Source organism: Metopolophium dirhodum, chromosome 2 (genome assembly GCF_019925205.1).
Source record: "Metopolophium dirhodum isolate CAU chromosome 2, ASM1992520v1, whole genome shotgun sequence".
In the NCBI taxonomy this organism is placed as follows: Eukaryota; Metazoa; Arthropoda; class Insecta; order Hemiptera; family Aphididae; genus Metopolophium; species Metopolophium dirhodum.
In genome coordinates this window covers 5,553,104-5,580,072 of record NC_083561.1, presented here as the reverse complement: position 1 = coordinate 5,580,072, position 26,969 = coordinate 5,553,104, and the positions used below count along the sequence as shown (strand labels likewise).

Below are 26,969 nucleotides of genomic sequence, written 5' to 3'. Positions count from 1 at the left end.
TATTCATTTATAATTAATATGAAGTAAACCACTATCAGATCAAATTCTATAATTTGGAAATTCAGATATTCATATTTAACTGAAAATCTACAGTGTCAAATATTATATAATATATGCACCTACATCGTTATGTGATTTATGATAAATTAGATTTTCATACAGTAAGCTAAATATATCCGCAGGTTTATGAAAGCAAATCAGTCTCAAGTAAAATACATACAATACCTTGTTGTCTAATTGATTTATTGAATGCAATTTGTTAAATAACGAAATTCATATATAGTCTTAGACGAATTATTGTAATTAATATTTAATGATTTTACTTGGTTACCTCCTTTGTTGTAAATGATTCTCAATCTGTTATTGTACATTTATATTTTATACCTACTGTATTTATCTACTTAATTTCGTTTACCCAAATAAAAAGCCACGATAACTGTCAGATATTATATAGAGCAGAGATAGCGAATATTTTATTACCGATAAGTTATAATAATAAATACTTATAAGTTATAACAGATGAAATAAAAAATATGATTAGATTTTATTTGCCACCCTGCGTTTCAAACTCATTTTTTGCTCATTTCTACAAACGATTAAAAATATATTTATACACTATACTAAATTACTTAAAGTATAATCATCAACCTTACATAACTAAGTTTTATGTAAATAAAGCTACGTGCTAATCATTAGTTTTTGATGATTTATTTTGGTTTTTACGACGACTGATCTTTTTTGACAGTTGCGCGTGTCACGAAGGGACACGCATATCATATGTTGGCCGTTTATGATATAAAGTGTGTCTACCCGTGTTTGTCCTCATGCATAACCCATTACCCACCTCCCTTAAATCTTCTACTCATCTCCAACCTATAATATTTTAAGCTTTAAATAACTATTTGAATACTTAATGGAAATTAATAATTCAACTTTTAAGATATTTACATAAATTAACCTTATAAATTGAATATCTCAGATTCGTATTTATGTGACACGAAAATTTTTTTTTATTTTGAGTTTAGGCGTAACATAAAATACTTAAAGTTATGATTATTACCTATTTATTGTGTATCTTTAAATTTTAATACAGTATAATAATTAAAATGCAAAACAATGGGCGATTGTATATTTTACCGATTGTCCCTTTTTTGTATGGAAATTGCACTGGTACTAACATTTGAACAGTAAGATAAACGTTAACTCCACCAATATTATTTTTTTACTAATATTAATTTTAAATTTAAAGTTAAAACTACATTTTAATTCAAATTACAATTTAAGGTTACAATTATTAACAAAAGAGGCTGTAGCTGACCATAATTTTAATTGCTTAAATTATTGATTTTTTGATTATTATATTGTGTAAATGATGATAGTAATACCATATTTTGTAAAGTTGACGTTCTGTTTTGATAAAATGTGTAAATTGTCTAAATTGTCCAAACTATATTCCTAATAATAGTTGGCAAATTCAGTTATAATATTAATTTTTATTGTATGTTACTAGCTGATCTTTGTATTGTTGCCCGTGGATTTACCTCCTTCTTAAACTCAGTTAAATATATAAGCTGTACAGATTTTTAACACTGTTATTTTGGTTATTTTGCCCAAATATAAAATACAGATCGAAAATGTATCCAAAAATAATAATTATTTTATTCTCCGTCACTAATGGCAACCATATGCAAATAAGGAAATAATCGTTTTTCGTAAGCCAACAAAATAACCCTGTGTGAATGTAAAAAATGTACTGATGGAATTGACATGTGTCCAAAAAAATAGATTAGGGAAAAAATATTGACTAGTAGGTATGTCAAACACTGTAAGTAGATAATATTAAATAAGGTGCATCCAGACTGAAAATTAAACAGTAATAGTCGTACCTATAAACAGCTGCATACCACAGTAGGTACGCGAAAATCCAAGTAAAGCAAAGCATATTATAATATAATAGGCATATGACACTTTAGGTCACAGATACATAATATATAATATAATATTAATATTATAAATCCATGAAGTCATTATCAAGTAAATCGTCTAGTACCAGGAGCGTTCCAAAGGGGGGGGGGGGCGTTTGCCCCCACCATAACAATTTTTAATGAATAAAATTACTCTCATTGTCAATAAAATAATAAAGGTTAACATTTTAATTTATTGTTATACTCAAGTAGAAAAACTAATCACCACAAAGATAATAATTATTATCTATGATAACCATTACTGTTTAGATAAAGATATAATAAGTAATAATTGTACTTAATTATATTAACAACACTCAAAATTAAACATTAAAAGTGAATTTATGAAACAATACTTTGTTACGTTAACTTATTTGTAATGTAGTCGCATTAAAAAAAATAAAGTCAGTAAAATTGACTTAAGTTTACCCAAATTATTGAAAAATACGCAGAGGGTGATTATTGATTAAAAAATAAATTCGCCCCCCCCCCCTAGAAAACTGTCTAGGGACGCCCTTGTCTAGTGAATTGCAGCCTACAGATTAGGTAAATTTACGGTTTAATTTTCAACTATATGCGTAGCCCGAAAACTTATCAGTGTCATGGAAATACATTATTATTCATGCACCCTATAAAATATATATGAATGGTGCATATATATAATATTTATTGTATTGTGCAACTATAACAAAGTTCAAAGTTGCACTTCACGCTGTTTTATATAATTGTATAATATAATATATATATGGGTATTGCATTAGTGTATTACCGACTTGCCTACGGTTGACTACGTTGCAGAATGTTGTCCCACCACGACTTCCGAATGTCGACCGGCGTTTCTGTCCGTGACATGATAATAATATTCTCTAAACAGTAATATAGTTTCCCGGTATACGTCATCGTTTTATCATAGTACGTCTTATAATAATTACCTTTCTCCACCCATTCCCGCAACTCTCTTATCCACCGTCCGGACACGCCGGCACCGTTTAAAATAATAATAATATAACACGAGGAGTCGCAATCAATATCGTCGCAAACTTTACAGTACCCAATATACGGTATATATTTACCCGATATAACAATAATATATATATATATTATATCTGTAGTAGTCCAGTCGTGTTCGTTTTATTATTGTTTTTCCAGAACACGTGTAGTGGAGGGTATCAAATGGCGTCGTTTCCTTTCAAAATCCTCTGCTCTCAGATAACGACTGACTAAAAACAACTACAAGCAAACCGACCGATATCGTACAATATACATTTCAGTGATTTCGTATTTTGAGAATACAGCTCCTTTCAATATTGTATGTATTTTTATATAATATTATACCTACTATATATATATACATATATGTACAACGGCGCTAAACGGAAAATAATAATAATATTATACTTTTGGGTGTTTCGTTTTCTTTATTTTCGACGTAAATTCGATGTTTGTAATTTGGTAAGCGCCACACCCAAACGAATTCCCGCCACGCGCCAAAGTACCTGCCTACTACTATCGCTGAACTCGGTATCCTGCCAGTATAGATACACAATGATGGTCACAGGACCATAATATTCTTTAATTTCATTTCCGTCGCTATGTTATTATTGTTGGTACACGGTACACTCTTTAACGACATCATCGCCGTTTTATTTAATTCTACTTGCGTGCCCGAAATAATTTACTTTTTTTTATTGCGCACTAATTGTGTTCGATGGTCTTTTCCCTTTGTGCAAAATAGATATAACCAACACTATAATATATAGCTAGTGTGCGGTCCGGTGGTAACATTGTTCTGTAAATTGTTCGATATTTTTTAACACGCGTTGTAATTGTGTTTACTTTGTCCACCGTGTTTAGATAATATGTATACCTACGATACACGGATGTCACGGTTAATTTAGAAATTAAATTGGTTTAGGGGGATATAGAACATTGTATACCTATCAAATTAAAGTTTTCAAATATTTTTTACTTTAAATAATATAAAATGTAGTGCATATAGATTTTTTGCAAATTATTTATAAATACGTAATTTATAATACAATATGCAGTGCAGTGTGCTAGTGTACATAGTATAAAGTTATTATACTGCTGCACAGTGTATGTATAATAGATTTATCTGCGTCGGGTCATGTTGCGCACGATCTTTATTTGAAGTTATTAATTTAAGTATAAATGCTTGTGCCGATATAATATTTCAACAAAACTTAAGCAGAATGGATATTATGAAAGTTTACTTTGAGCGAAATTCTACTGAAATGGGTATACTCATATTCTGTACAGCAATTGCATCTCTTAAAGCTAATGTATATTGAAATTGTATATTATTATACTAAACACAGCAGATACAGGAAAATCCGCATATAACACAGTACACGGTACATTGAGCATACACACACATTATATATTATTTTACTATACAGCGGTATTATTATAACAGTGTGCTGTGTGCACTAATGGAAATGACTCCTCCTATGTAGGTACCTAGTTTGTAAGACGAAAAACTTTTAGCAAACCTATTTATATATATATATAGGATTGTATTATTTAGTTGATAGACTTCATTATTATAATATGTAATCTAAGTATCCGACGCGTGGTGCCGTGGTGGTGGGCTGGATATCTCTAACAAACGAACAATTTATATTAGAATTAAATAGGATTAGAAACTGTTTGTGCAAAGCGTTCTCGAGTGCACATAAACCCGATAAACCTACAACGTATAGCGTCATGATGTACACGCACTGCATACTATGAATAACCTGATGTATGATCGGACGATTGATCACGTTGTGTATAACCCAGTGACTGGTCCCTTCAGGTTATTATCGGTTCTGGTTGTGGTTTTTAAAAAATATAAATTAATGACTGAGGTTAGGGCTCTGGTCGAAACCGGTTTTAAATAGTATTGATTTTTTTTTATATGTATACTTTACTACTTTAGTATTTGTTTTTTACATAGATAAAACTATATACTAGTTTATTAAAATAAAATATAATTATAAATAGTCATTTAAATCTTAAGATTTCCAGAGAAATAAATTGCTCTATACATTAATGGTATTAGTTTATCAAAGAAGGTATATATAATTTAATATACCCAAAACAATATTATCACGAAAGTTTAAAAAAAATTATAATTATTGTAAAGCCCGATTAGTTCATTTGAAATTATAGGTTTTGATTCGGGTAATTTGAAAATATTTAAATTTGGTACCAATTACATTCCGGTTTCTAATATGTTAAGAGATTTTCAGTTTTGGGATTCCAGAATTGGTTCTTTTCAGTTCAGTACCAGTCCCTGGTAAATACGTATTTATATAATAATAAATTATATATTATAAATGTACAACACAAAATGTAACATAATGTGTGATGTGAATAACAGTGTACAATGTACATCTCTATAAAAATAATTTTAATTCGGAGAATGCGAGTGAAAAAGCATATTCTCATCGTTGGGTTCGATAGTGGTCTGACAAATTTAAATTATTGAGCTTATTGTACTTCGTCCAAGGTAAATAATTATCGAATCTCTTTTCGATGCGATATTGTATCGTAGTGGCAATATTCAGTGGCCGGTGACATAAATGTATGAAGTGGATATTCGATTGTTCACGGTGGTCGCAGAATTGATAAAAATATGATTCGTAAGCAAATATTCGTATTATTTGAAGCATGATGAATCCTGTATGTACTGCACTGTTCAAATATGCGCTCACATAGGGTTGTGTTTTTCCTCGTAAATATTACATTGTAATCCCATCGGTTTCAAATTTTTATTAGCTATAGATGATACGCGTGAAGATTTAATTACTCGTATCGTCATTCGTCAATAATTGCAACATTTTAAGCATTAAACACACACATCGCAATACGTGTATAATTTTGAATGTTATATAATTTTATATAGTTATGTGAATCGCTCGATTGTAGACCTTTAGGGTAAACATTATAAACTGTAATCCGAATAATATATATTGTATTTGATATTTTGATCATACTAAACAATGATTGAAATTATGTTGATCGTTTTGTTTCGTTCATACCGTGAAACTATTTCTGTATAATTTTGAAAACTAATATAAACAATAAACATGTTTGGAATGTTTACGAGACTTCGTAAAAAAAAGGAAATTATCGCAAAAAATATAAACTGCGGAATGAAAGGACCGTAAAACATAAGCCTGCAATGATTTTCCAAGAGATTCTGAACATATTTGAAAAGCATATAGTTCCATTTTTTTATTAATTCATTTACATGGAAAAAATTGTACCATGTCATGAGAATGTTTTTAATATGAAAAACATAATTATAAATCAAATGTTTTGTATATATCACATGAACGCGACTAGACCTAAAATCATCGGAAGTTTTAAAGTTGTAGACGACTATAACAGAAATGTTATAAAGTTATATTGTTTTATATAAATTGTTATACACACATACACTTATATTATATCATAATATTTTTACATATTAAAACTCTTAATACAATGCACACTCGGTGCTACTTTTTTTTACAACTTTTGCCCCGACAGTACTACAGTTGTAGGTCCATTTATCTATTATCTTGTAGTTGTAATAAAATAATAATATTTTTTTTAACACTTTTCTGTGGGCAAATGGGTATAGTGACACCCATAAATAATAATTATTATATTAAAATAAAAAAAGGTGGGCAAGTGGGTGTCACTATTTTGTACGCTAGGTTCCAAGTGGGTCACTGTAATGGATGGTGTTAAATTTGAATTCAATGATATAATATCAATGTACCTATATGAAAAACAATTCTGAGCGAAGACGGTCAGTCAGTCTATGACAGGGGTGGCGAACCTATGGCACGCGTGCCAGAAGTGGCACGTTGACCAAATTTAAGTGGCACGCAAATATTATTCATCTTAAAAAAAAATATTATATTTTAAAACTTTAGTATGAGAAATTTTAAGAATTAAATTTATAAGTTTGTAATAAAATGTGTTTATAAATGTTATAATAAATAATATTTATGATTTTTGTACTCTTATTGCTACGATAGAAGTACAAAGTACCCAACATTCGATTACGAAGTTTATTTTAAATTTACCGATACCGCGACCGGTTGCGACTGGTTGAAATCAACGAAAAATTCTAAATTAGATGAAAATATAAACAATTTTTAAGTATCATAAAATTAACAATTCAGCAGTTCAATAACAAGTTTATAGATTTTAAAAAGTTTGATTGTAATATTAAGTTCCTCAAATGCCCTGATACTTGCAATTACGATGAATTAGATTTACATTATTTTGAATGGATGAATATAAATAAGTACATTTGAATTTGAGTTAATTGATCTTCAATCCTGTAATACGTGGAAACAAAAATTCATTGACTTAAGACAACTAATCGAAGAAATAGAAATCAACCGACTTCAAGCAAACATAGTAAAAAAATGCAGATACTGAAATTCTTAAAGTCTGGAATCCGTTTCCAAACATATTTAATACATTAAAAAAAGTTGCTCATTCTATCCTATCGATTTTTTCGTCAACTTATGCTTGTGAAAGTTTATTCTCCATAATGAATTTAATAAAAACGAAGCAGAGAAATACATTAATCGATGAAACTAGTGCTGCTTGTGTTTCACTGAAAACTACCAACTATACTCCAGATATTAAAATGTCGTCTTCTAAAAACCAACATCAGAAATCACATTAATAAATGAAATAAAACTTTACATATATACTATTTATTTATTATTTATTTATTAAATTATATAGTATATACCTAATAAAATGTGTGTAATTATTGCATGCTTTTTCTTTTCATCTTACCTAGTAAAATTCATTTTTTTTGTTGGTGGCACGCGAACATATTTCAAAAAACTTGATTTTAAATTTTGGCACTTGACCCAAAAAAGGTTCGCCACCCCTGGTCTATGATATATTACTAGGTATATTTGATGATATTATTGTAAATAAAGTAATTTATTTACCTATTTACGTGTAACCTTGTTTTTAAAATTTCAACCCTTAGCTATAAAAATTGAACATTTTATACATTTTTAACTACAAAATCATTTTAAAAATATTAAATTTGATAAATGTTGTCAAACATTCGAACTTAAATACTTAAAAAAAAAATTGTGACTACCTATTTTTAATATTTTTCAACTGCCATTGTGACAATATATTATAAACCTTGTATTCAATTTTCAAGTTCTTTGACCCAACAAATAAAATTTTATTGACATTTATAGAAAAAAAACTAAAAAAATGAAAACTGAAAATGTCCGTAAACAGCTTAAAAGAAGTCAAAATAATTTTAAAATTGTATGCTAATATAAACATTTAGTGGAAATTTCATGTATTTACGATCATTTGTTTTAGAATTACACCAAAAATCAAAATCGATTTTGTCGAATAATAATTCCCGCTTTTCCTTTATTTTTTTTTAAATTGTTTTGGAAACTACTGAGAATTTTTTACTTCTGACACCCCAAAGTGCCAACTAGATTCACTTTCTTATCAGAAAAAATACTATTGAAGAAATTTTAAGCATTTTTACTGTCCTAAAAGGTGATGACAGATTCAAATAAAAATAAAAAAGCACACATCATTGTAAAACCAATACATTCATCGCTCCGCTCAGAATCTAAAAATTACAATCACTCGGCGTATTAGATAGGCTATTTAGTTACACCACTGTTATCGTTCTCTTTTTACGGTGATAAGTGTTTCATATTTCAAAAAATTTTGATCATACTATAAAATAATAATTATATGGCACAGGATGACATTTAAAATTCTAATAAATGGAGGTTCAGATTTGTAAGTGTGCTAATTTAGAACTCATTCGAAGAAAAATATTTGTGAGCGGCCTTCGTGGTGTCGAACATCAAAAGCTGGGTGTTTGCAAGTGGGAAATACCTATGTACTCGTGTTTACATAGGAACGCAATCGGTGTACATTGCACAGTGTTAGGTTACGTATGTATTTTGTTTCTGCGCGTATTTATGTTATTTAATAAAGTCGTGGATTATTTATTGCACGGGAAATTACGAGCAGTCGGCCGAGTAAGAAGAATACCCAGATAGAGAAGGCAGGAGAGAGAGAGAGAGAGAGTGAGAGAGAGAGAGGAAATTCGTACAAGCCGGTGGGACAATAATATTATTATAATAATGCGCCCGGCAAGAAACGTCAGGAAAATCACGTACGCGGCGGCCGGTTGTCAAGTGGCGTGTGATCCGCGAAGCGTTTACGCCTAGTCCAAAGTCGTCGCGGACGCAAACTGAGGGACGAGGGTCGTATCAGACATGGGTGGCAGAGTGGAGTGGGTGACATGACACGTGCTCTATCGAATTGCAGGGTGGAACTGTATAATATTTTGCCGTAGTTTTTTTTTTTCATGATTATATTATTATTATTCCTGAGACAGCCAATGCCGCTGTCTACGAAAAACGTGCTACGAGATAATAAACGTATGTAAATAAACGAGAGTATAAAATATCACAAAAAAAAAAAAAAAAATAAGAAAAGAAATCTGTTGGTCCGACATGTGTAAACACGCGTGTACGGGTAGTAGGTGTGTATAAATATTATTTATGTATACCACATAGGCATATGCATATCGACGGTGGACGTTTTACAATGTACGACACACTGAACATAATAATAATAATAATAATATCGTCATAATATCTCTCTCGTATCATGCGTGGATAATATAAAGTTTTGCTACGATATCGGCGTGTGGGATCCTGTACCCGCCACCCTAGCTGTTCCGTTTTTTGACAAATCTACGCGTCGTTATTCCGAGGACGGGCATCGCGACTTTTGCCGGTCGCGGATGAAAAGGGTTTTTCTGACTGTTTCGGGGGGGAGGGGGGGGGCGCTCAGCTGCTATGCGATACACCTCGTGAATAACGCATGGCCGCACGCGACGCGTATGTTCCGGACTAATGATCGATGTACGTGAGGTACGAATGTACGATCGTCGTAGTTGTTGTTGTTTGATTCTCCGGGCACGTGGCAGAAATAATACAACGTTATTAATATCATTACCATGCTATTGGTCATGTCATTCTACAATCTACAGGTATTATAGTTCTACCAATCACGCAGGCCATTGTGGCCAGACCATAATATGTGATCTATTACAAATGCATAGGTAATCTTCCATGCATATATCAGTTGCCTATATTATATTTTATGTACCTATACCTATCAGTGGTGTTCAAACGGTGGGGGGGATGATGGGGTTAAATCCCTCCCCCCGTGACATTTTCCCCAATAACTATGAGTATATTATGATGTAGGTATATTGTAAAATATATTAAATCTTGTTCTACTTTTTTTTTTTAAAAACATAATGATCAACTATGGTATTTCCACATAATATGTCTATATCTTTTTTTTAAGATTCTGAACGGATTGATGAATGTATTGATTGTTCAGTGATGCGTGTTTTTTTTGTGTGTGTCTATCATCACGTTTTGGGGCAGTAAGTGTTTCAATTTTCAACTTCAGGGGTGGTTTCCGGTAACAACGTGAATATAATTGGTACTTTGGGGGGTCAAAAGTAAAAATTTCAGTAGTTTTCAAATGCACCAGGAAAAACCAAAATAAAAATTAAGGAAAAACATGAATTTTTACGCAAAACCAGTTTTTCACAAAATTGATTTTTTTATTTTGATGTTTCTCAAAAACGAAAAAATATAGATACTTGAAATTTTCACCAAATGTTTTTATTGGCGTCACCTATACATGATATAACTTTTGAAAGATTTTGAGGTTCTTTGAGCTATTTATTTATGGACAGTTGAAATTTTAGATTTTTTTTAGTTTTTTTTTTTTGAAAGGAGCCTTCCATTCAATTTTTAAGCTTTTTTAACCAACTAATAAAATTTTATTGATATTTACAGAAAAAAAAACTAAAAAAATAGAAACTGAAAATGTCCGTAAATAACTCAAAATAAGTCAAAATATTTGGAAAATGTTATGGTGTATAGAAAATACTAATACAAATATTCAGTAAAAATGTCATGTACCTACGGTCATTTGTTTTAGAGTTGCACCTAATTCCAAAATCGATTTTCTCGAAAACAGATTTTGCGTAAAAATTCTCGTTTTTCTTTAATTTTTCTTTTGTTTTTCACGTCACTTTTGACCCCCGAAAGTACCAACTAGATTCACTTTCCTATGAAAAAAGTTACTGTTGAAGAAAATCCAAGCATTTTTGCTGTCCTAAAAGGTGATGACAGACACAGACACAAAAATAAAAAAATAAAAAAAAACACACATCATTGTAAAATCAATACATTCATCGCTCCGCTCAAAATCTAAAATAGATTTAATTATTTCATAATAATATTGTAATTAATCGATACTAATATATAAAGCTGTAGAGTGTGTTTGTTTGTTTGTTTGAACGCGCTAATCTCAGGAACTACTGGTTCGAATTGAAAAATTATTTTTTTTGTTGGATAATCCATTCATCGAGGAAGGCTATAGGCTATATAACACCACGCTACGACAAATTAATGGAAGCCTGGTGAAATGCTCAAACAGGGATTTTGAGATTTACAGTCGAAATGTTTGTATATATAAATGGTCGCTATTGCTTATAGAAGAAATAATTAATAGATAAAGTATTTTTGAAAAGGGTTAATTTTAGAAAGGAGTTAAATTTTCTAAACATGTTAAATTTTAAAAAGAGCTAATTTTTATAAAAAGGGTGAACATTTTAAAAGGGCTAATTTTTAGATAAAGGGTAAACAAATTTAAAAAGGGTTGCATTTTAAAATTTTTTGGTTTTTTCAGAAACATTAACTTTTTTTTCTTTTTACTTTTTTTTATCAAAGTTATACCAAGTAATCATTTTATTTAGTAATACAATTAATGTAAATTGTAATAACATACAACAGTATGTGTTTGTATTATGGATAATATTGGTAATAATATAGATACTAATCAAAAAATAATATGATAATTATTGACACCTTCGGAAAATTGTTGATTGCGCTGCTGTGGGCATTTTTTGTATAACCCCTTACAATGAGAACGATTAAGCATGTTGACAGGATGAAGAATTACTGTGGGTGGTTTAATTTTTAAATAAATAAAACTAAGAATTTTCTTCTTTTTCTTCTCTTTTTTAATTTTGTAACATAATAAAACCGTAAAGAAATGCCTACATCATTGAATTTAAAAATAATATAGCCAGTAAAATATGTGACATGACTATTATTGTGCCCATTCACGGTTTGTTTTAAATGTCATGGTGTGATATATAGGTGGATCACATGTGTTCACATACGATTTATGTGAAAATAGAAAGTAATAATCAAAAAATTTAATTTCCGACCAATTCACAGTCTACAATTTCCAAACAACAATTTATTCTTATCATACCTGCCCCATACGTATAAATCACTATAATACACAAACGTCTCTAACAAACAAAATTTCAAACTTTATTCTCACAGGGATTTATTTTGTATGCAACATTGCAACCTGTATATAATATTGTATATAATATTATACTGTAATATAAAATCACGTGTATGTCTGTATGAGTAGGTAATAACTAATGTTATTTCAAACCCATAAGTTATTCAAATATTATCTAATTTTGATGTTTTGGTACGCGTAGTGCAGTGGATATGTTCTTATAATATGACAATCAACCTAATTCAACGCGTAGCCTCATACATATTACATAAATATATGACCTGGAAATTGCCGAATGGTTATTATTATTTTTGACCAGCGTTCATTTTATTCAGTTTTATTTTTATTTTCGTATCCATGAAAAACCTGAAATGCCTCGTATAGAGATGGTTTTGAGTACCTGCATTAAAGTGCTATAGAAATCGGGGAAAAAAAATATAACAAATTGCCTGACGATAACTTGGTTACTATACCCGTGTATTGTGTAAAAGATGTTAGACCAATACCAAACGCCTCTGATTTCATTTATGATCATTCAGATCACCACTATACAGCGTGTATTATATCGATGACACGTCCTATACTTGCACAATATAATATGTATTAACTAACTGTGAAAACTGGAAGCACATCTTACATACCTATTCTGTTAAATACAATTATTAATAATCACGGCAAGAGACCATACTATTATCATCATTTTACTATACTTATGTAGATTATATTTATAACAATAAGTAGTGAATATACTATATTATTAAACCAATAACTATGAATACTGAAAATACAATTTTAATACAAAAACAAATTAAATCTTTTAAAAGTTAATGTAAACAAATCGATATGTTGATTGCAGAAATAAAAATGAAAATATTTAATTTTAGATTCTGAGCGGAGCGATGAATGTATTGATCTTACAATGTGAATTTTTTTTTGTGTCTGTTATCACCATTTAGAACAGGAAAAATGCTTAGATTTTCTTCAACAGCATCTTTTCTGATAGGAAAGTGAATCTAGTTGGTACTTTAGGAGGTCGAAAGTAAAAACTTCCTAGTAGTTTTCAAAAGCGCCGTAAAAAACAAAAGTAAAATTAAGAAAAAACGGGAATTTTTACGCAAAATCTGTTTTCAAAAAAATCGATTTTGGTTTTTGGTGCAACTCTTAAACAAATGTCTGTATATACTTGAAAATTTCACTGGATGTTTATATAAGCATTTTCTATACACGATATAATTTTGAAAATAATTTGACTCTTTTTGAGCTGTTTACGGACATTGTCAATTTTCAATTTTTTTAGTTTTTTTCTATAAATATCAATAAAATTTTATTTGTTGGGTAAAAAAGCGTTAAAGTGTAATGCAAGGCTCCTGATATATTGTTACAATAGCAGTTGAAAAATATTAAAAATACGTAAGCCCAATTTTTTTTCATAAGCATTTAAAGTACAAATTTTTACAAAATCTATCACATTTAAAATTTAATAATTATTTTGTAGATAAAAATGTACAAACTGTTCAACTTTTATAGCTAAGGATTGAAAATTTAAAACAAGATTCCACGTAAATAGGTTATATATAAATTACTTTATTCACCATAATATCATCAAATATACTTAATACTTAATATCATAGGCTGACTGACCGTTTTCGCTCAGAATCGTTTTTCTTATACAATGATATTATATCATTGAATTCAAATTTAACACCACCCATTACAGTGACCCACTTGTAACCTACTGTACAGCAGAGCGACACCCACTTCTCCGCCTTTTTTTTTAATTAAACCTATTACTTTGGTAATGAGGCACAGAGTATTGATTGATGATTATTATTATTATTATTATGATTATCAATTCAAATATTATAATGACCAATAAATACTAAACACAAAATATATAGGCCAAATTAAAAATCGTGGTAATTTATTGATGACATAATATTATCATGACTGCAGCATAATTATTATTATTATGGTAATATATTGTAATAAATATAGATTCATCTATATTCTTAATCTAATATAGTCTATAACCAGGTACCGGATTAATTAATTTTTTATTATTATTGTTACACCATCCATTCCTTAGTTATTTATAAGTTCCTATTAGTTTGCTTAACAACGTTTAATTTTTACATTTCACAAGCTAAAATATTACTGTTACATTTTTGTATGATAAGTACGGGTTATGAATAATGAATTATGATGCATATTATTAATACAATATATTATATTTTAATACTTCTTAGATATCTGCAATTTTGAACATTAAACAATTTTAAAAATTATTAAAATTATTATTTAATCCATGTTTAAAATGTTTGCTTTGATCGAACTGGAATAAATTAGTTATAAGAAACAATTTTAAACAAATGTCAAAAAAATAAGTTTTATAAAAATCCAGAAAAAAAATTTTCCGGTACCGGGAATCGAACCCGAGCCTCCTGGGTGAGAGCCAGGTATCCTAGCCACTAGACCATACCGGATCATGAAAATTTAGTGAAAAATGATGTTACTTAAGAATGATATTATATAACTATGCTGACAGAACCATGATAATATCATGAACAGAACCGTTGGAAATAGGCAGTCTAATTTTAACGATCAACCGCTTCTGACCTCTGTAAAATTAAACAGCAGCAATCGAAGGCGGTTGAACGCGATTTTTGGCCGCGCGGTTTTTCCCGTTTGAACCATCCATAGTAACATATTTCAATATTTGTTTAATTTTAGGCGATTAACCGCCGTGATGTTTAACCGCTCCCAGCCTTAATGTGAATAGTTGTCAAAATTTAAAAAAAAATGTATTCTAATTTTAAGTTTTTAGAATTGTTAAAGATGTTAATCATGACAAATTATAAAAAAACAATGATGTTAAATAAGTTTTACTTATATTATGATAGAAGCCAGTAGCTAAGTACCTACCTACTACTTACGCGCATTCCTTTAATTGTATATTTGTATGTAGCCATGTAGGCACCATAGACCTATAAACTAATGGACAGCGCATTCCTCTCCGCCCTGCTATCAATGCACGGGAATCATATACGAGAAAGAAAGAAGAAAGAACGAAAAAAGAAAAGAGAGGAAGAACATTGTAACTGCTCGAAACATATTTCTTGTGTATCGAGAGTCATGTGGCCGCCTCGAACATGTATCACGGTCGCCAACCATAACCGAGACCACGGACCACGGACCGAGACCAGAAAACCGGAGTACCGTGGATTTTTTTTTATATAATCATAGTAAGAACTAAAAACGGGATATATTTGGACAGATAATAAGGGTGGCCAACAATGAAAATAAAAAAAAACTCAATGTGGTGGAAAATATATAGGTTTATGTTTATTTTAAGGATAAATAATTACGATGGTACCGAGAAAGCCGACTGGCATGAAACTCTGGTCAAAATAAGAATAATAATTAATAATGAATACCTATTCTATAATAAATAATAATACACGAACTAGTATATATCGCTAGTATAATAATAATTTAAAAATGTACCACTGAATAAGAGATACCTACATAACGTACCGGCCGGCTCCGACCAAACGGTTACCGGCGGGCGGAATAATAATCAGATATACCATTTTTAATAACAAGAGTACCGGCCACGGTGAAATAACTAAAATATTAAAATAAATAAAATATATAACAAGACATTACCATCGGCATGATGTTCTCATGTGCCGCCCCTCGCCGTACCAGCAAAAACGGTGCCTACTCGCTGGCCATCTTGTGGGTACGGAAACAAAAAATGAAGTGCCGGTCTTTTGGCTCTGTCAGCCGATACCGGCTTTCGTGGTTGGCACGAATAGGCGACAGGCGACAGAGAGGGTCACTGCGCGCAGATAGTGATAAATGATAATAATGAGTGGCCGATACACTGGGGGTGCTTTGGTAAAGGTATGGTGATCGTTGGTGTGAGGAGACCTTATAATATAATTAACCATGGGTACAAGGAGGGGAGCGTCTGTGCGACTGGACCGGTGGCGCGGTCATCGATCGGCGGAGACCTGAGGTCCGTGGTATAAATTGTCTTATCGCACGTCGCGCTCATAATGTACCTGTTAATATGTTTTTATAATAATTATTGCACTTCTTGTCCGTGATTTGCGTTGGACGTCACAACATGAAGTGAAGTAATCACAGGCCTATGAAACTAACATTGTATTTCCCCCACGTTCTCTTTTCTCTTTTCCCCTGTATCGTACCCCTGATCTCTCTCTCTGACACGGGGTCCTACTCCTACGTGAGCGAACTCAACGCGGCAAAAATCAAAACAGTTTGTATTTTGCCGCATCGCGTCGCGACTCGCGAGGAACGGCATGGTCAGAATAGGATTCGCCGTCACGACGCGTTGCTCACGTAGGACCCCGTGTAAGCGCTGTCCATTAGTTTATAGGTATATGGTAGGCATACATAATTGGCGTGCGGCATGCGCCCGGGGGTAGCAGAGGCAGCATTTACTGCCCCCGAACTTTTTTTGGGGCTACCGCGGCTAGCAAATATTGAATAATGGGTCTCAGTAAAATTATATTTCCACAAATTATGACTATTGTAGATAAAACAATCAGGTAGGTATACACATTTAAGTTTTTTTTAATGATTGGGTTTTCAGAGGATTTATACAAATAAAAGCGATTAAGTACATAATTTAAAATGCAAAAATATTATTAATATTTAATTAAGCAAATGGAAATTCTGCAGGCGATAGTTTAAGATAGTTAATATTTAATTATGTAGGTACCCAATCAAACTGTTCACTAATAATATTATATTTATACCTAATAAAAAAAATGTTTAAGTTAAAAATGTCTAAAACTATTAAAACGTTATTGTTTGTGTTAGAAAAGAGTTTATTGAAACTAAATATCAACTAATATAACCATTGTATTTTACACCTAATACAATAATTGTACCTTACAAGTGTTACAACCTAACCCAAGTTCCTCCACTGCATGGGAGGTTTCTTAATTCTGAGAATCATGTCTTTTTTATCTTTCCAAACAATACATTTGCTTATTGTTCTACATTTATTTAAAACAATTGTGCAATAAAAAAAATATTTATAAACTTGTAACATATACCTAGGTAGTATGCGACAAAAACGTACAATATTATGTTAAATTTTGCATTATACATTAATATAATATTATGTTTTTAGATTCTGAGTTAATAAGTGATGGGTGTATTGATTTTAGAATAATGAATAATGTATGTTTTTTGCGCTCAAAGACACTATAAGTTATAACAGAAAAAAATGTATCAATTTTCAGTACTGAGAATTTCTACTGGTAGAAATATTGGATCTATTTTGTACTACCTATGTTAGAGGGGAAAGGACAATGAGAGAGGATGACACAAAATCATTTTTCGTATACAATTATAAATGTATTATTGTATTTAAATATGATATTATACATCCATTGCAGTCATCTACTCAATGACAAGGTGCTCTCTAAACCTACTATTCAGCAGAGCGACTTCCCTCTGTTTAATTAAATAGGTAATATTCAAATTTCAAGATTAATTGGCGATGTTTATTTTGATTGCCTCTATGTCTATACACCTATATTGATGATAATTTAATACACATTTCATACGTAACAAACTTAAGATCCCACGTTGACAATACTAAATCGTAGATTATTAAGCACTGTTTATAATAATTAATAACATACGATTCGCAAAACACTTGCATTAAAGGTATTATATCAATACTTAATAGTCACTAAAATATCTACTAATTACTATAAAGGTTAATACGTCCACATAATTGGTATATACTACCTAATTGAATATATTCTTGTGAAGGAATTAACTGTACCTATGCAAGCTTTTGCAGGAAACCCCTCCCCCTACATACGAAAAAAATCACGCACGTCCTTCCACCTATTTTATCTCAAAACCTCAAATTAAAAATTAAAAATTATACATTTTCCGATTATTATATTAAAACTGTATTATATTAACTAACCTAACTATAGGTATACTGTATATTAATACACATTTACCATGAAATATTTTGGATTTAAAATGTGCTAAATGATTATTTATTTCTAATACACTATACATAAGATGTTATATGAACAAAAATGAAATGCAAAATAGCAAAACATAAGTAACAATAATTTTAAAAAGCCAAATCACATGCAAACACTCACCTTAGCACAAAATAGTGATGCATTCTTACCTATACATATTTTAAAGCGAAGCCAGATTAAATTAATGATTGTTGAGATTTCTTGTATACCTATTTTTTACAAGTTGGCGGTAGTTTTTTTATCGTACTTAGAGAAACTCCTGATGAAATCTAAAAATTAACTGCTTAGTTACCTACAAACAAGAATTAATTTCCGATTGATAGATAATGGGGCTATTAGAAGGTTTTGAACACTCCTTTTGTCAAAGAAAAAAGTGTAAAATAAAAGCAATTGTAAAACTGATAAATCCCTATTGCCTTGCTATATATCTGAATCTAAAACTGTTTTACATAGTAGATGGAACAGAACTAAGATTTTTCGAAAGGGCTTAAGTCAATTCTGGGGAGGCTTTAGGGTTCTTAGCCCTCTCTAATCCATGCATATATGATTGAGTACGAATAGTTTTTAACTATACGCAGCGTTTACGGATTCATGACTTAGACGACCCATTTACAGAAACAGGTAAAGTCGTAAAAAAAATAAACAAACGTTTAAACTATACTAAAAACCCTTATATTGCCCCATTGCTCAACTTATCTATATTATAATCATTTAAAATAGGAAACTAAATCTCTCCTTTTTAAAAAATAAATACAATCGAAAAGTTTCCTGAAAGTGACAGATGCACATGGTTAACTTTACCTCCCCTCCAGCTCACTGTTTACTTTAGATTCCACATTCGATAACGTGTTTACCTTTTTACGGTCAACCCGAAGGGAAAAAAATATAAAAAATATTTATTTTTTAACTTGTGTCACGTCCTTTCTGAGTCCAGAGGTTATTAACATTCCTTTCCTCCTATTTATCATTTCACTTTCTGTTTATCGCGGGTGGTTTTATGCTGTCATTTAGATAATACTGCAGATCACTCAAAAATCAAATATTTAAAATTTTATTTTTGTTCATAGACTTACATTGTTACGTGCAATAGAAACAATGATTTGAATCAATGAACGAATTTGACTTTATTTTACTGGTTCACTTTAAATATTTAATTAATAAGAATACGTTACATACTATACTGTCGTTGCACAGAGAGCATGATATGTTCGCTACGCCGTCCGTATTACTACAACTGACCAGTGTGCTTATCTAGGTACTTTATCGTAGGCACCCAAGATAGTCGCCAAGCATACCAAACATACATAATAATAATAATATTATATTAATTCTTATCTACAAATTATTTTTAATGTTATGAACTAAATGTGCTATGCCACAATATATTTCACAGACATTTTAATTTTATAATTGTATCTAAACATTTTTCAAGATTCTTAATAGGTAGAGCGTAGGCGGTACACTGTCATAAATAATGCCAGTATAATACATTAATACCTACATTACACATATATTACACATTTACACATATTACATACATATTTCCAGTTCATATTTGTAGTATACTAATGCAATTATAAATAGGAGGTTTAACAATATGAATTTTATAACGTATAGTACCTATTATATTATAATAATTAATAATATATATTTCCATTGTTATGCTATTCGTTTTTTTTTTTTTGGAATTCGTTATACGCACGTTGGAATATTAATTAAGATGCATCAATATTTTCAAAAAGGTCATCTGATTAACAATCTATAAAAAAAAGGGTGGTTCTCATTTAAAAAAAATTAGTTGGTATCGCACAGGACACTCCTAAAATGGTATAAAAAATATAAGTATTTGAAAATATAGCCCCTAAGTATGGATATTTATAAGTTCCAAAATTTTAATTAATTTACTAATAAAAGGGAAATGGGAATGAGCATGCTTGGCGAATCACCCTGTATTAGTAGGTATGCATATATTATATAAGATATATTTTTTTAACCCTTAAAAATATTAATAGTTACCGACGTATTGTCAACATAAGTACAAACCTGTAAGATATGTATTATTTTACATACCAAAAATTAATCTTCAATTCTAACGTAGGTACCTAAACTAACCTTACAATTGCTTTATCCCAATTATATAATCTTTAAATAGTGAAAAAATGTAAGTATAGAATGTATATAGGTACCATATTACAAAGGTTTCTATAAAGTTACTAAGAGTTAACTGCATTATTCTATTATAATTTCTATTGAATAATAAAATAACGATAATGCTTTCCAATGGTATCATGATAAACAAGAGATTGTAATGTATTTAAATAATAATGGCCCGTATCCGGCCAGTATAGGTTAATAATTTACGATGATATCCGGAATAAGGGTGGTGCCGACTTGACGTACGTGACGACCGGAATTAAAACTCGACATTGAGGGTGACAGGTTGAGTGCATTAACTTGTAACCACTACCGCGTAATGTTTCCTTTTTTGTTTTTAATTTAATCGACGACAGAGCAGTGGTTGAAAAATCCTCTCTCTATCACTAAGCTTAGTATACCATATATACAGAAAAAAGCGGACAAACAAAAATCAAATTTAAATGCAACAGTCAAAGAACTAAATATAATACTTTGAAATCAGTTAAATCGCGTTGGAGTTTATTAAAGTTCTAAAATTCCAGGGTGGGCTATAGCTCCCTTACATCCCCTCATTCTACGCCTATGGATATAAAAAAATATATAATAATAGTAAATAATAATAATCAGATAGTATTGAAATGAGCGATGTTATAGTGTAAATATAAAATCAAAGACCAATTAAAAGTGTAGATACAACCATAAAGTAGAAATTACGTTGGTAGGTATTCTACTATTTCTAATGACTAATGAGTAATGACGTTATAATAATAATTTTTAAAAGGGATGAAGAAGATATAATCATAAGCTATAACATATGTTACATATTATAAGATACATGTTATTTTAAAGTTTAAACTTATAAATTATGAATAGGAGTTCGACTGTTTAAATACAATCAATAAATAAATATTGCTTGTGTAGTACAGCAGTAAAGAGGGGAAATGAGGTGATTGACGCAGTAAAATTTGAAATAAATTCAAATAGCGATATAGGTACATACTATTAAGTATTATTGGAATAAAAAACAACGAAAGCATAAGATGCATTGGTTTGTCCATGGGGAGAGACAGAGAGTTGTGTGTTTTTTATTAAGTGGTGATTTGACTGTTAACTTTTACAGTGCTTGAGGATAGGTTTGTACGTTAGAAGTTGATTTTATGGATGAGTGCATGACACGTATCATTAGGTAGTTTTATGAGTACCTATAGTTAGCATAATATTTGATGAAGTAGTATAAAATATGATAGTGGTAACTGATTATAGGGCAGTTGGTGGGTGGATGGCAAATGTTGATCTTTGTTACATAATAATATATAATAAGCACTTTCAATTAGTTCCATGTCTCTTATATCTAACTTATAAATGTAAATATGTAATATTATTACCAAAGAATAATAAAAAAAAATACATTGTAAAACTGGTATTAAATCATACTATAATATTAAAATATTTATTACAATAATAATTAATAAAGATGATGCCTGGTATATTATTTATTATATAATATATAACTATTATTATAAATATATTTCAAGAATAAAATCATTACTCATTAGAACAAATATAAAACAAAATAAAACCGTTATATTAGTTTACCAACATGATTTGTTTAATATAACTATTTCAATTGTAAGTCAATTTATTACAATATAATTATCATTTTAGTTGGAGTAGTATACCTATAGGGTATCGTACTAGCTATGTACCTACGAGTTGTCATACAAAACCAAATTAATACTTGCAGATACCAAATATTACGTAGGATGCGTATAAATGTATAATTGACACATAATATGACATAATGTACATAAAACACAAAGACAAAACTAATTACAAAATCTTAATAATTTTAGTTTTTCTGCCTGGTTAGGATGACATTTTCGTATTCGTTAATGTTTCCATATTTTATTTGCTTATGTTTATTAATTTAAATGTTATTACATGCGATCCTGAGATCCTTAAGGCACCATAACAGCTCCTATCATATTCAACATCTACACAGCACATCAACCCACATCTTCTAACACTTTTGTCGCTGAATGCTCCGACAATCAATCATATCTCTCAGTTCACAAAAATCCAATCATCTCATCTTTCTCGTATTGAAACCTCGTGTCAAAACTGGAAATTTAAATTAACGAAAGTAAATCTAGCCACATCACTTTTACTCTCAAACACGAATTTTTCCTCCAAATTATATTTAACAATATACCAAACCTCACTGACATGAAATATCTCGGAATACTTTTCGACAAAAATTTACCCCTCCCCCACATACCCACGACACCAAACTCAAACTAAATTCTCGTCTTCGTATCCTTAAATATTTTTAACACAAAATCAAAACTTCCACTCCATATTAGACTACGGCTTTACAAATTTTTCTAAAACCAATTTGGTGCTCCTCAAAAAAATCAAACCTAAACAAAATACAAATAACCCAAAACAAAATCTATCGTTTAATAACAAAAGTTCCTTTGTATATACATAATCGAAGACATCACTCTGACTTAAGAATGAATAAAGTATTAGAAACCTCTATCAAATCATACACGCATTACGAAAACTCACTCATCCAAAATTCCTAGCAAAAAATCTATACAAACCAATGGACGGTAACCCGCATTCAAAGACTGAATATATAATGGTGTCGGGACTTTCTCCTCTGACATAGGCCTATAACAATATCGTCATTGGGCGAACCTTACCATCAAGTTTTCAGGTTAAACCTATAATTATATTATCATTTAAGCCCATATTATACAAAAATTGTATGAATCGTTTAATCATACTAAAAAAATAAAAATAAAAATAAAATATAAGATGTGTGCCAAGCTTTATAATATGTGACAATAGTGACATAATACATTATACGTCTTATCAGCCAGCGAATGTATATAGGTGTATGAATAATAATACTATATATAGGTGAAACGCTGCGGGTATTATCGGAACAAAAATATTATAATAACGGACTTACTGTTGGAACCGACGTAGATTTGTGTCCATGCCAACTGAGAGCTTACTGCGGCAGCGTTACAGAACAACAGCACCAGAAGTGGCGGCAGTATCGTCAGTACCATCAACAGCAGTGGCGACGGCGGCATGGTCGAACCACAGCGATGGATGGTTCGTTTTCGTTATAAACGCACACGTCACCTTATGTTTTCGCAGTTGATCAATAATTTTCGAGCGATTTTCTTTCGTTAAAAATGCTATTCCACTTGCAGTGGTGGTCTATTGACGACGTTCATTTTGACGCTGTAAGTGGACGTAACGTACAACGGACGTCCGTGGAAAAGAAATATGCGATCAAAAGGAAAACCTGAAACAACCATTTAAAAAATGTTATTACTTTGTTAGTATCCTTTTCAAATATTATATGATAAGTTAAATGTGTAAAGGTACTAAATTATTCTATAAATGTTAGAAAAACGCACAACTTTCTTCAAAATATATCAACGAAAACATTCGATATCATGATGAAAATTTCACAAAACTAAATTATATAGATTTCGTATTAATCCCAATGTAGTATATTATTTCGATTAACTTTTATGTCAGACTTAACTTCTAAGTAGTTCAAAATATAAAAAAAAATACATAGTAAAGCCAGTGACAATAAAGAACCCATAAAGACAAACTTAAATCTGACGTCATAAAAATGTAATATTGTAGTGCGGAACGTAATTCATCGCACACGTCGACACATTATTATTATTATCACCAACGGTCGCGTAATACTTGTTAAATGGTACTTTAATAGTATTTTATATATTTTTATGGAATTTTTGTATTTATTTTTGAAATAATTTACAACACTGGCTTTGTTTCTATTTTTTTTTTTAAATTTCTGTATCGAATGATTTGCCTATAATATTAAACTGTACAAAAACTTTAAATACTGTATAATAAAATTGATTATCGTGTATATATGTATACTACTATACTGATTTAATATAATGGTAAATTATTAATGGGCAATGGGCACAATATTACTAGTGCGACTTAATTTATAAACTAAAATACCTATATATAATATAATATATATATATTAATAACACACCTATATTTATGACTTATGCGTGAAGATAAACATTCTTGGATAATATGATATTATAATATACATTATACATTTTAAAGACGTCCTCCATCTGTAGGTACACTCGATAATGGGATATTGTTATCATCAGTAAACAGAAATAATAACGTCTCAGAGAAGATTATCAGTAAAAAAAAAAAAAAATTATGACGAATTGTTTTGTCAATATGGCTGAACGGTAGTTTTGAAAAACAAAAGAAAACGATTAGTGTTGAAAATAAACGAATTAATCAGTCCAGAGATGAGTACAAAACAAAACAAAAAGCTTTTCGTTTGAAAATGGTTTTCGGAAAAACAATAATAAAAATAATTGCCGATGATCGAGGAACCACGCGCATATAGATCGGATGCGCATTTTAAAAGGAGAGACAATTCAATTACCCATTTAACGACAGTTGAAACGTTACCCGTTAGCCGTTATATAGGTATAAAATACTGATTTCTGTGTGTGTGGATTGGCAGTTTAAAGTTTCACCGTCGGAAAACTGCCCGCTGTGATTGATGACCGTTTGGTATTTGTTATTAGTTATATAAAATATATTATGCCTATTATTATTATTGCTATTATTACTGTTATTATTTTTATTGGTATCTTGTGCCGACATCAACATCATCGACCGTCGTCTATCGATCTCTCCTCACTATCGAGGTCTCGGTTTTTTCTCTCACGTAGCTGTCTTGTCTATCGTCCAGACGTGTTCGTAACCATTCAACTTTTGTTGTACTATACCTACCTATTACTGTGCAGTGCTTGGCGTAATTTGGTTTTGTTCGGTAACTCAAAAAAAATTCATAAATATATTCCAACTCACAAGCACGTCTAAACGCAACTATTCCGTGAATGTGTGATGTATACAATACACTTATAAGCACGCATATAAACCTTAAATAACATATTTCAATGACACAATATGACCACAAACCTTGACAGTATGAAGAAATACAAATATAATATTTTAGTTCTCTCAGTAACACCGTTTCTAAAATGGTATAGGTAATATAATATTATTTACAACACTAAAACACTATACCTATGCACTATTCCCCCCAAAATAACATGTTCAATGTATTGTTATTCTAAACCTTCCTCAAATCGTCGAATACGGTAGAATATTTTTTGAATCTATTAGAGTCAGCAATATACACATTTTATACTTATAACATGCGCGCATAATAATATCTGTTACCTACCCGTTTCATCTATTATAATATTCTTACGAACCGATCGGAATCCCAAATAATGTCTTAATAAAATGTGGTGCCAATTGATCTAAAACTTTAGATATTTACACAACAATCATTTAGATATAACCCGATTAGTAATATCTGTATTAGCCAACTATCTATTTTATAATCTATCTATCTATAATTTCCATTTTGTTTCAGTTAAAAATATATTCTCAATTGTATTATGTTAATATCGGTCAAGTATTATTATAATATATAAACCTCAACCATACACTTAACCTCTAATATATGATAATTTTTCATTTATATATGAACTATGAATAGGTGGCCGACAAATTATAATACAATATAAAAAAAATGGGTAAGTGGATGTCGCTCTGCTATACAGTAGGTTACAAGTGGGTCAATCTATAATGGATTGTAGTTAACTTGAATTCAATGATATAATATCATTGTATAAGAAAAACGATTCTGAGCGGAGACGGTTTGTCAGTCTGGTTATTTTTTATATTGTTATTATATTTATTATAACCTGTAATTTGAATTAATATTAAAATATTATTTTTTTTATTCGTTTCTATGGTGATAAACAAAGCGTTAAACACTAAAATCCCATTTTTGGCAGTTTTTCGTAATTTGTGGGTGGTTTTTCCCGTGGCATTAAACAACTATTGAGAAAATCGAAAAATTACCTTCCTAAAGTACCATCTTGATCCAATTTTCTAAAACAGAATGTACTTTATGTTGAAATTGAAGCACTTCTTCCGGTAGAAATTTTGTATACAAGATAAAAAAAAAACACCACTGTAAAACCACTAGCTTATAATTGTAATTAGTGCTATAGAGCTAATTAGAGTTATATAGCCTATATCATCATATGTTGCCAATACCAACCATATAAATAAACAAAAAACATTTGATTTTCGTGAGCTGAAACAAAATTCACGTGTGAGCCATCCTATAGTGTCCTAACCTATAGTATGTTTTGAAAAATGAAGGTACCCTCCTCGAGTATCAAGGAATCTATTGATGTAACTTTTTTGAAAACGATCTAGTAGTTTATATAAATAACGACCAAACATTAAACAAACATTCATTTTT

General features: G+C 30.3%; 1 protein-coding gene and 1 non-coding gene across 3 annotated transcripts in view; both read right to left on the bottom strand.

Annotated features, from left to right (window-relative positions):
* Positions 1–26,969, bottom strand: part of LOC132939950 (uncharacterized) — a 201,426-nt gene that overhangs the window by 109,246 nt on the left and 65,211 nt on the right. For both annotated transcript variants that reach the window (XM_061007389.1, XM_061007390.1), the window contains exon 2: positions 23,559–23,903. In XM_061007389.1, the coding sequence (XP_060863372.1) occupies positions 23,559–23,685 (127 nt within the window). In that variant the 5' untranslated portion in view covers positions 23,686–23,903. The remainder of the gene's footprint in view (positions 1–23,558; positions 23,904–26,969) is intronic.
* Trnae-cuc (transfer RNA glutamic acid (anticodon CUC)) lies at positions 14,807–14,878 on the bottom strand. Its single transcript has one exon. It is a non-coding gene; the product is annotated as a tRNA-Glu (tRNA).